Below are 12530 nucleotides of genomic sequence, written 5' to 3' on the forward strand. Positions count from 1 at the left end.
CAGCCATGGATGGGTTACAGCTGCAGGTAAGGCTTACCTCATGCAAATCACAACATTCCACTTTTCTTCAGAGTCTCCAGCAGCTAATGGGAAGGAAAACACCAGCCACATCTACATCTAGTAAGCCTGTTAGCTGGGAATTACTCTCTCGTTTAACACTGCAGGGAAACTATAGGAGACTGTTCAGCATTGAGTCCAGAGAGCACCTGAGCTCCTGGCTTAAGCTTCTCTACCTCCCTTTCCTGCAAACAGCTCAGCCTGCCCCCTCCCAAGCCTGCCCGGGGACTGCTGGCTGGAGCAACTCAGGGGCTGTCCATCTCATGAGTTAATCGCTTCCTGTTCTGATGCCAGAAGGAGATGAAGCTGCTATAAATAGATTGTGAAGCCCTCATGGTTTCAGCTGTGACTCACACACATGGCAGAGAAGCATTAGAGAGAATTAACATTCAATCTCTCAGGCACTTTCCTGAGAGCAAATTCCATTCTGTCCCTGTTGCTTAATCTCCTTGCCCAGGGGAGATCAGCAGCACTTTCCGGAGGGTCTGAATGGGCCAAATGGACAGGTAAACCTGGAGCAGAAACATCATGGAGCAAAGGCTGCTTCAGCTGGAGTAACTGAGCAGTGCCTGTCTGACAAGCAGCTGCATTTAGGAGCATGGCAAGGAGCTCTGCTTCACCTTTACTGGGGCTGAGATCAGAGAGTCCGGATTTGTTCTGGCACACACACACTGAGATGCCTGACAACATCCTCTGGGACTGAGACAGCTTCTGGTGATGGTACGTGCTGGGACTAGATGAGCATGGGGAGAGGGCGGTTACTGTATAGCTGAGTCTGTGTGCAACTCCCATTCCTTCCCCTCCATCATAAGTTTTCAAAGCTCAGGGGAAAAAAATGGAGCATGCACCTAACTTAACTTTGAGAAGCTGGGCGATCTTGTTTCCATATGTATTTGAATTCATTTGCGTGTGTCTAAGTGCTTGGTACCCTCACTCGCCCCGCCTTGTTGTGTTTATGCGATTAGCAAAGCAGATTATTGAGCAATGTGTGAGAGATGGAAAAAAAATAAAAGAGAGGTAATATCAGACAGGTCTTGGAGTGGGAAATGTGAAGAGTCTGTTTGCAGGTATCTATCCACCTTTTTGTCTGCCTGTCTTACAGGTATGGGGAAAAAGCTGTAAGAGTATTTTTTCCTGAAAGATGGCTGGGAGAATAATCCTCACACCTAGAGTTGCACTTTTGTGTATTTGGTGCCCAGTGGAGAGAAGAGGTATCCGTGCCTGTAATTTCATAGTATTGCCATGGTTTCATAGCATTTCATCCACAAGGAGAAAAAAAAAAAAAAAAAAAAAAAAAAAAAAAAAAAAAAAAAAAAAAAGAGTTTAGACTAATGGATGAGAGTTCAATGTCAGTATCTGTGGGTCCTCAGTTAGTGGTCTGGGGAGCCTGGCGTTTGTGAGATGAGGTATGTATCAGAAAATCTTTTCCTTTCCTGCTCTTAGACCCAGAAATGAGGATTTCTCAGTAAAGCAGGGAAAAGGGCAGAAAAATCGTCTGCAAAACTGCAGGTTGGTGGTGAAATCACCTTAATGTGATGGAGATAGATTCAAGGAAATCACCCCATGACTACACCAGGGGAAAGAGGGTTTTATCTAACTCCTTACCACAGAAAAGCAGCATCTCATTGCAGCTCTAGGAAACATCTTCCAGCATAACCTGAAGCCTGTCGGTGTGAGGATGGTTAAAGAGATATCATTATACAGGCTTCTCCTCAGCACCTGATAAGGCACTCTGAATTGTAGAACAGCTTGGGTCGGACAGGACCTAGTTCCAACTGTTTTAGATGTTTTAGGTGTCACAGGAGTACTGGGATTAGTCCATGTCCCTGCAGTAGCGTTATTGTTTGAAGTAGTGTGCCTCTTTCACCTCACTGGCGGGCATGAGAGACCATATTCCTCTCTTTTACTCTGAAATGATATCTTTTCTGGTTACAGCAGGCATCCAGCAGCCAGGGCCTCCTCAAGTTCATTGCTATGGAAGTGAAATGGATTCATGTGTTGGCCATCTTCTTCTTTCTGCTGTCTGTAGCTATGACAGGCTGCTTCCTGTGGCAGTACAGCCTCCCCAAGGCGGATCCCAGTGAGTAAACAGCTTTAAGCCTGACCAATAACGGCCTTTTTCACCATGGACATTTTTTCCCAAAGAGCTGAGAGCACCCGGATTTACCACATGCTAATTGGTGCAAGAACAGAAAATTGGGTTGATGGGATGCCATTTAACTCTTCTGGTGCCCAGAGGAGCTCATGATCAGAAGAAAATCTAGCTCATGGATGGATTTGTCAATACTTCTGACTTTGACATAGATTAAGTGATATACCAAGGAAAAAGACATTTTATTTCACATGCCTTCCCCCCCCCCCCTTTTTTTTTTGGCATCTCAATGTAAACATCACTCCAATATAGAATGGATTCTGTTTTACACCTTACCATGTAGTTCATCTGATGGATTTCTTCCTATCCTATTCCTTTAATCTTAGATCTTTGAACTGGTTCAAGTCCCAGATTCATACCACATACTTCATACTACACTGAATTAAAAGATCTTTGCTTCCCCCCGCCCCCCCCCCCCCCCCAGTTTAAGATATGTCTCTGACCCATGCAGGGTACAGGTAATTTAGAAGACAGCAAATACGCTAGTTGATATAGATGTATTCTATTAACCATTGAAATTGTATTCAATTTTGAGTGGCACTTACAATTCACTTCTACATCCAGTTTCTGAGGTTAAAATATGCATGGGACAACACTGTCCTTCCGAACCCAAACACAGACCCACCTCTAGACAGTGACGTGGCACTTCTACTGCTTCTAAATCCAGTAACAAAGAGCCTCCACAGTCTTTTGTAGACTCAGCCTCTTACTCTTCCAGGTTGCAGAGTCAGTTGCAGCCTTTTGCAGATCCTGTTTGTTCCATGTGCTATATCACATTGGAATGAGCAATTACAGAGCACAATGATCTCTCCACGTCCTGTAGGATCCAAGATGGAAACAATTCCAGATTCTCTTTTTCTGTGCAGAAGTGTCTTTCAGTTTTGGACAATGCAATCAATAAAGCTAGTGCCAACTGTTGGATGAGGTTAGAGATTCTCAATGATTCTATGATTTTCGGTATGTCTATTCAAGTCACGTATAGTATCTGAGAACTGTTTTCCAGACCCGTCTGTGATGGAAGTAAGATCAGAAGCTGTGCAGATGTGCCCCCGCTATCCGGAACCAGTACCACTGGACCACCCAATCCCCATTCTGAAGGATGCATTGGAGAAGGTCTGTGATGAGAAGGGAACCGGGGGAGACATCTTTCATGACTACTGTTCTGAAGGGTATATAGGAGCCAATATGCATTTTGCCCCTGAGCATCACTGAGGAAGGAGGCAGGGGACAGAGAAAATGTATATCACATGAATCTACAAATGGGTATGTAAAAACTCCTTCACTGACCATACAGAACAGGTCCATAGGCAGTTAACTTATCCAAATAATAAGCTATGATGAATTGATATTATTGCTTGTCCGTCAGAAGTTCTGGTGAGCATACATCAGCAGAAATGATAGATGCTCTTGTTCTTAGCATTTTGTCAAGGCATCATTCATGTCCTGGAAAGCAGTTGACTCAAGTAACTAGTGCCTATTAGCCAGTGACCATCACTTCCTGATTTTATTGCTTTACTGGCTTTCTTACATGCCACCATTTAAAAATCAAAAAGCTCTTGTAGCTAACTTCAGAAAAGGAGTGGAGGAAAAGGGAAAGGGGAAGAGGAAGGCGGTAGGGAAGATGAAGGAAACCTGCATCTGAATGAAGGAGAGACCTGTCTTTTCTCAGTATGTTTTCTCAGACATTGTAATGCTGTTCAAAATTCTAGTAGGCTCTATCTGAAATGAGGAAATCATGTAGCATTGCCTTGACTGTATGAAGTGTAAGGACAACCATGCTTTGACAGGACACGCCTGATTTTGTAGACCCTGATCATATGATATAGCCTTCCATTTGTCTCTTATTCCAGGCTGCTTACTCATTGCCAAAACAGGAATAGCTTGAGCATGAAAACTGAGCCTGCTCAGCCTAATCTTTAGAGTTCCAGCATTTTTTTAAAAATCATATAAACATCATAGATATTATCAGAATGAGCACCACGTTCCTCTAAACAGTGGATGTGTAGACTTGAAGAAAGAAACTGTATAATTCAGCATAAGCAATTCAAAGGAACAGGACAGATAAAATATATCCTTTTGGCAAAACACATTTGAAAAATCACCAGGCTATGTATACTCTCAGTTGCTTGATAGTAAGTAGGGCTGATTTTCTGCATCTAGTTCTGCCTGTTACAGAGTATATGCATTATAAGACTCTTCATTTGGATATTTGTCATTTCCTGTCATTTTCCAGGTAGATATGATGCTGCGGCAAAAGATTCATAGCTCTGGTCTCCCTGCCATGTCTGCCATTGTCATCTACAATGACACTGTACTGTGGACAGGCAACTTTGGAAAGAAGAATGGCTCAGATCCCTCCTCAGTGGTGCCGAACGAGTATACTATTTACAGGTGAGACCTGTTTCTACCATGTTATATGTCTTCCACATGTCTTCTACACAGTGGACATGTAGACTGAACAAAAGAAACCACATAATTCAGCATAAGCAATTCAAATGAAGAATGCAGTTAAAATATGTTCTTTCGCCAAAATATATTCAGAAAATCCTCCACCCTGTGCAGACTACTCCAGAATGTTGAGTAGCAGACCACGAAGGCCAGAGTAAAGGATAGTAACCTAACCTAATTTCCAGCGTGTTAGCCATTCTGTTACGAATTAATAGAGGTATTGGCATGTAAGTCTACAGGTAGTGAGTCAGTTTGGTACTGAGCACTGCTTGTACTGAACATCTCTTATTTTGTTTCATGGGTTTCTCAATACTTTTATAAATGTTTGTTTCTTAACAGAATTGCCAGCGTATCCAAGATCTTTCCAACCATTATGTTGTACAAGATGTGGGAAGAAGGGAAAGTCGCATCTCTGGATGACCCTTTGGAACGTTATGTCCAGAACTTTGTCATTAAAAATCCTCTGGGAAGGTTCAAGGAATCAGAACAGAGATATAGAGCAGATGGACTGATTTTTTTGGAAAAAGGCTCAACATCACTTAAGCCATCTCCTGTTACCTTGCGCAGAATGGCCAGCCAGCTCTCAGGTGAGACATCCCTGCTTGTTCTCTGCAGACCACTGTGCCACTTGAAAGAGACCACAGAGACAACAGATCATATGTCAGGGATAAAAAAGCAGCTCTTCAGGCCATTTACCAGTATGGGCTCTGCACTTCTCAGAGGTCAGAAAAGACCCTTGGAATCAAGCTGTCAGGAGCTTCCTGAAGTGATTAATGGAAACTCCTCCAGGCCGCCTGTTCAGAAAGGGGCCAAGCAGCATCGTGGGCAGGGGAATTGTTTTTCCCATACAAGATGAATATATATTTATTTCAACACTGCAGCCTGAAATCAGTCTCAAATTGCAAAACAGTTTTTGTACTCCAGCCCGGAGTGCTCTTATTTTTCTGAGATGTAGAGTTGAGGGTCAAAGCTACAATGTAAATACCAGCTACAATGAAGAAAATAAACTCTATCCCCGCCAAACCAGAGCACTGGACCATAAGCGGTGTCAAATTGTGGGATGTTTCTTCTCCATGGTACAGGTCTACCCAGGAAGCTGCGGTCTACCAACCTGCTGTGGAAAGGCAATACACAAGATGCTCTGGCTCTCCTGAAAGATGATGTCTTGGTCGCTGATCCTGGAACCAGGTCAGATGTATTCATTTGATGTATTCACTGAACTGCAGTCAAACCATCAAACTTATGAAAAAATGGGCAGTGGATAAGGGAAAAAATTTAGACTTAAAATAAAATTAAAAAAAAAAAAAATCAAGGTCTGCAAAATTTTTAGTGATTCAAATTATATTCTGAAATATAATTCTGAAATATGTATGTTCTGAATTCAACTATATTCAGAAATAATTAGCTTAGGGTTACTGAGGATTCTACATCATATGAAGCCTGTAAGCTTAGAAAACTCTTTCTGAAAACAAATTAATAGTTTGGTCATGGCAACCTTGTGTAAAGTTCTGTCCAATATCATGTAGGAGGTTAGAATATATGTACCTTTTAAGACTTGAGTACCAGATAGAAAAGTTATCTGCATTGGTATCTATATATCATGCTCACCATTAAGATACGTGAGGACATCCACTCAGTATCTGAACCTCTCATTACTTCATGTATTGTTTATTTTAACTCTGTTTCACTGTTCCTGGATGTACTCACAGCTAACATATCATTCTTCCGAAAGGAAATTTATAATCGTTGCTATGGAAAACTGAATTTTCTATCACACCAGGATGAGGACGATAACGAATTATTCTATAAGGTATTAAGGGATTATCTCTAGATCATCTGACCGTGTCCGTATGGGTGACCTCAACTTCCCAGATGTTAACTGGGAATACCACACAACTGATAAAAACAGGTCCACGAAATTCCTAAAACACACTGGAGATCATTTCTTGGTATAAGTACTAAGGAAGCTGACTAGGAAAGGTGTCCTGCTTCATTTGTTGCTTGTAAATAGAGAGGGTCTTGTGACTGAGGTGGCAATTAGTGGCCATCTTGGCCATTCAGTGACCATGAAGTAACTGAGTTTAAATCTTTGATGATACAAGGAAAACTGCCAGCAAAACATCAACCCTGAATGCGGGTACAGCAGATCTCAAGCTGCTCAAGGAGGTAGGTGTAAGGTCCCCTGGATATCTGCTTTTGAAGGTACTGGGATCTATCAGTGCTGGTCACTTTTTAAGAGTCATCTCTTAAGGTAAATCTTGAGGTAAAATACGTATGTACACATCATGCTTTTATTCATCTAGATGAGCTGGAAGTAGTTGAAGTGGCTCCAAATTTATGATCCAAATAGACCTTAGTGAGGTGTATCTTCACACCATTTAAAAAAATATCAAACGTTAAAACCCCATTTTCTGATTTATTTATTTATTTATTTTGAAATACAATTGCCCATTCACGTCTTTAAACTTAATTCAAGTGTAAAGTCTTAATGCCCTTTGTGTATATTATTAACTCAAGCCCTTAGATGTCTTTAATCACCCACCATTGCTGGATAAGTGCTTTTTAAGTGCTTTTCCTACCTTAAGATAGCTTAGGTCCTTCAGTGGTTGCACCATGTTAAATCTCCTGAGGCTCACCTGGGATTTTGAGACCTTTAAGGTAAGCACGTCCAACTCTTGACTCTGCTCTTGGAAAGAATGAAGGCATTCTTTTCGTGAACAGTTATTAGACCGTAAGTCAGGATATGCAAATATATAGGTTTTTGCTTAAAGTTTTTGTTTGTTTGTTTGTGGGTGGTTGTTTTTTTTTGTTGTTTGTTTGTTTGTTTGTTTTTGAGTTTTCCATCTCTGGCCTGCTTTCTAACCTTGGCAGTTAAGTAGCTCAGCTGATGTTCATGCAAGAAATTTCCCATTCCTGAATTAATTACAAATCAAGACATTAACGCTTTTTCTCTGTCACTGCCTTCTCACTTCTTTCTCTTTCTCTGATAAAATCACAGTCTTCCCCCAGATGAAAGAGACCTAGCCATTGTTTTAACAAAGCCATACCTACACCGCATCCCTGAGGGAAGGCTGATGCAGATATATTCCTTTCTTTTCAGATGCCACTACAGCAATTTGGCCTTCTCACTGATGGCGCATGTACTAGCTGACCATGCAGCTGAGGGACAGTACCAGCGCTGGATCTCAGAGAACATCCTAGACCGCTTGGGCATGGAGGACTCTGGCTTCGACATCACACCACCGATCCGCTCCCAAATGGCTGTGGGTTTCTACGGCAGCCAGCAGCCAGCCCCTCTCTATGACCTCGGCTGGTACAGGCCTTCTGGCCAGATGTACTCCACAGCTGCTGACCTTGCCAAGCTGGCAATGGTTTTTTTAGGGACCTATCACCGTCGTCTCTTAGAGCCTGACACAGTGAAGACAATGCTGACACCTCTGTTTAAGTGCTCCACTGAATACTTTGCTAACAAGACTGGCACACCCTGGGAGATTAATGAGCAATTGGGTTATGATGTCATTAGGAAGGATGGAGACCTTGATGGATATTCAGCTACCTTCTCACTTATCCCCAAACTCCGCCTGAGCTTCATTGTACTGATGGCAGGGCCCAGGCCTCAAGGCGAAGATATTGTAACTCAGACATATGAGTATCTTATTACTGCCATGGAGACTGCATTCAGAGAGGCAGAGAAAACCTTGTCTCCTCCTCCTAGTCCAGGCCCTTACGTTGGCTACTACACCTACTCCAACTTGACTTTCTATGAGATCAAAGTTGGACCTGGTGGGGTGCTGGTCATGCAGCAGTTTGGACCTCACGTTGAAGAGCTGATCCCTGAGAAATATCGGACAATCAAGCTCCATTACCTGGAAGATCGTGTCTTCCAAGTTGTTTTTGACAAGGAGTTCCCTTGTGTTCTGCATATTGGCTCTGCTTCCATCTCACTGGAGACCCAGAATGGGCAGCTCTTTAATTTTTATCCATTTGATCGCAAGGGTTTGTCTCCTGGGTTTGATGCACCAGGGCTGAACACATACAATGTATTGCGTGTACTTCGTAAACCCGTATTCTATAGCTAAATGTCCCTTCTCCTTTTCTGACCATTCCTGGGAGATGGCTCGAAACCTGCATCTTACCAGACTTTCCCATCCGCGTGGCTTTATGGATGCTGCTTGAAAGGGAAAGATGCTGGCAAATGACTCTCTTGTCCAACAAATATGTCATGTATCACTTCTAAAATGACTGCGATGGTTTGCCACCCCTGGCACTGCATGACAGGCTGGCTAGCAATGGAGGATGCCTACAGAAACAATAAGTGGGAATGTGCTGGATGGATGGTGCTTGTATGTCCTAAAAATAACTTGAGCACTTGGGTCTTCACACGTTTACTGCCTGTAAATTACCATTGTGGTGATTGACTGATACCATCAAAGGGCTGGGAATTTCCTGTGTTTCTCAGAAAACATCTCTTCTTCAGTCCAGTGGTCGTTTCAGGGCAGTTAATGAACCCAGCTCCCATGAACAAGATTCTTCATCTGGGTTTGGTGGAAAATGGCACCAGCATGATACCAGGCTCTGCTTGTGATGTCTGAGAAGTGGGGGTCTATTTCTTTCCTGGTTCACCTCAAAAAAACTAAGAAAGTTTTTAAACTTTAGTTTTGAGTAGAGAGACCATCACTGAAGGCCTAGAAATTTGATTGGCAAACTCAGTTCCCTGCCTTTTTTTTCAGACAATTTCAGTTTGTTGGTAAACAAATGGAATTGTGTAAGCTTTGCCTTACAGTCAGTCTTGGTTGCTGCTGTATTGGTTTCCTCTGGACTTTGTAAGTGATCACATTTCATACCTTGTACTTCCTCATATATGTACGTATTTAATCTGGGCTATTGCAACAACAATAAACTCAATGCAAGTTCTCACTGCAGTCATGTATGATCATGACCAGAAATAAGGCTGCAGAGAGATATGTTGCACTACCATGGCATTTCCTAGAGAGGTGCCTAATCTGTGTCATGGCATGCCTGACACAAGAGTGCTCTCTGGGCTTTGAGCTCACAAGATGCCATGTCTGACTACAGGATAGTTGCCCCGTTTTAGCAGGTGTCAGTCCTTAACTGGAGCAGTTCCTACTCACTCTCAGAGCACTTTGTGCCAGCGTTGCCACCTGGAACACCTCTTCCTGACACACACATTACAGGGTGAGTAGAGCTTTTCATGCAGCTCGGTGCAGGAGCTCTGTCTAAACTGTGTTGTGTTATGGTTATCTCAGTTCCAGCTTCTGCCATCTCCCACCCGCAAACTTGTTAAATATACGATTGTTTTTGCCTCATTTTGAGGAATCCAGTCTGTGGTCTGAGTGCCAAGATAAAAACTGCTACTGTCATGACATCACTCCTGACCTACGATCTTCCCGACAAGACAGCCCTTTACGACATCCTTTGCTCCTAGCTGATGTATTATAACTGACTTCACTTTGCCTCAGCAAGAGGGACGTATGACATGAAATCAAGCCACAACACATCACTATATGCATGGCACATAAATTTACAGGCAGCGTGAAAAGCCTTGGTTGTAAATCCGTAAGGTTTTGATCATTTGTCTAATACATCAACAGATCCCTAATTCTTTCCCTCTGCTTAAACATCTGTCATCTGGCAAAATGACAGCTGGCGATAGTTGGTATTTGCTATCATTAGGACTCTTCTGCCATCTCCTGGGCGAGATGTGTAAAACCCCTCAAGACATTTTTGCAAGAGGATGCATTAGTAAACCCAAAGTTACAGATGGACATTTGAATATTCATTTCTGCTTTTTTTTGTAAAGAAAACAAATAAAAGACAGCAAAGCCAAGAGCAAGAAGCAAGCAAACTGATACATGGATTTGATTCAAACAGTTTCTACGACTTGAAATAATTTGATTTAATAGTAGTCTTAAGGCACTAAGGAAAAATTATATTTAAAAAAAAAAAAAAAGTTATGTTATTAATGATTAAGCTAGGGTTATAGACATAATTCTCATTTTGAAGATGACTTCACTCTGTGAGAAACCAGGCTGGACTAGGACTGGCCTCAGAGCAACATCTCTTCCAGGAAGAGTCCTTATTTTGCCTCTAGGGTTCAAGAAGAGGCTCGTAGGGCATCCTCGAGGAACTGGGGGTCAGTGGGAGGCTTTCTGGGGGGGCTAGAGGGCACTGGGTGGGTACTGCCTTGGTGAGTGTGACATTAGTTTTCAAGTCTGTGCAGTAGAATGCCAGGTTTCGGTGTCTTGTAGTGCATAGCCTTTTTGTTTTCAGCATAGCCTTTTGGTTTTCAGATACCCTACTCAGGTGCCTAATTTCTCCTGTGAGTCATGTTATTACATTGAATTTTATTTTATTTTATTTTATTATTTTATTTTATTTTATTTTATTTTATTTTATTTTATTTTTTGGCATGTAATCTGTTATGCTCCTAAATTATTTTTGCCTATGGAAAGAAAGGCTTGAGCTAACTCCAGCTGAAATAGTTTCAGTTACTTGCTTGATCACATTGTCCTTTCAATATTCAAAGCTGAAGCAAAAGCACGGGAATTGTTGCTTCCAGAAACATCCCAGTTCTCTGTGCTGTGCTTTGCACACTGGTGAGCTAAGCCAGAGAAAGAAAAAAGAACAAAAAAAAAACAAACAACACAGCTGCTGCTCGTCCTGCTTGATTTATTATTATTATTATTTTATTTTATTTTTTGCTTTGCCCCCCCCCCCTTCCCCAGGTGACTGGTTGGGTGCCAGCTGGGGCCCGATGGCATATAAGCCACAGGTGGCCCCTCTGGGAACTCTTTCTGCCTGAGCTGCTCTTTGGGGGTAAGTAGTTTGTTTTTCCTTCAGCCAGGTGCAGGGTTCTTTAGGTGGGTCAGAGTCTATGGGCTGATGTGTTTCCAAGCTGGGAGAGGTAAGCACGTCTTCTTGAGGTAACAGCTAGCAGGATCTTTTAGAGTAAAGCAACCTATATAAGTAGTGGGTGTCTTTATTGCATACATCTCTTCTTCAGGTGAGCAATTTTTACAGCATGCTTATGGAGAGGAAGATGATGTTACTTTGTGTGTTTGCCCTGTGGTTTTAGGACCCTTATGATTTTTTTGCAGAATTGTGGGGCTTACTGTGAATGTGACCTTATGCCTTCACCTGTATGTCAAATGTTATCAAAGTTACAACCTTGGTGGTGGAGTGATGGAGCAGGGTTTAGGGGAAATGGATCATCCAAGTTCCCTGGGCCAGTGTGTATCTGAAAACAGCAGCAGTAGGCAGGTAAGGTGTAGCCTTTTTCAGGGTTAGGGACAGTTTGTTATATTTTTGGACCTTTTTCCTGCTGTTTTGCTGGCTGTGGAGTCTTTAGACCTTGTAGGAGCATCTCAGTTTCGCCCCAGAGCTTTTGCTCCAGAGAAGATTGGATCAGGACTGCATCCTCCACATCTAAGTGTTGTGGCAGGTTTTGTACGCTTGGTCTGGATGTGTTTTGTGGGGAAGTGAATCTGAATTGATGAAAGTAAAATACGTTTTTAAAAACTGCTTTAAAATGAGGTCCAAATCCTAGTGTTGCCCCTGCAAAAGCTTCTCTGCTCCAGCAGCTCTGCTGGCCTGTTTGTGTTCCACCCCCCTTCCCTCCAGGCTGTGTTTCTGGACACATCTGCAGGGGATCATGGTTTCCACCAGGTCTGCTCTCCAGTACAACTACACAGCCAAAAAATATTAGCTTGATGAAAAGGGTATCTCCATCCTTGCCAGGGTCTCTCTTTCATTTTCAGCCCATCCCCTTCATTGTGGCAATTCCTACCTTAGTGCGGATTCTGCATAAAGTACCCGGAGAGCTGCTCTCCAAACTTGCACAGAGCTTAGGCCT

The 12530-nt window shown here is 42.6% G+C and overlaps 1 protein-coding gene across 2 annotated transcripts; it reads left to right on the forward strand.

Moving 5' to 3' along the window:
• The first annotated feature begins 407 nt into the window (after positions 1–407).
• On the forward strand, positions 408–9007 carry LACTBL1 (lactamase beta like 1). Of its 2 annotated transcripts, none has more exons than XM_035344693.1 (7): positions 408–777; positions 1993–2137; positions 3213–3322; positions 4443–4600; positions 4997–5244; positions 5740–5845; positions 7758–9007. In XM_035344693.1, the coding sequence occupies exons 1-7, from the start codon at positions 775–777 to the stop codon at positions 8734–8736; spliced, it is 1749 nt and encodes a 582-aa protein (XP_035200584.1). In that variant the 5' UTR covers positions 408–774; the 3' UTR covers positions 8737–9007. The 2 variants fall into 2 exon arrangements, with proteins under 2 accessions (XP_035200584.1, XP_035200585.1); XM_035344694.1 differs by having other exon boundaries at positions 1996–2137.
• Positions 9008–12530: the final 3523 nt, after the last annotated feature.

The sequence above is a fragment of the Oxyura jamaicensis genome, chromosome 21, assembly GCF_011077185.1.
Source record: "Oxyura jamaicensis isolate SHBP4307 breed ruddy duck chromosome 21, BPBGC_Ojam_1.0, whole genome shotgun sequence".
NCBI lineage: Eukaryota > Metazoa > Chordata > Aves > Anseriformes > Anatidae > Oxyura > Oxyura jamaicensis.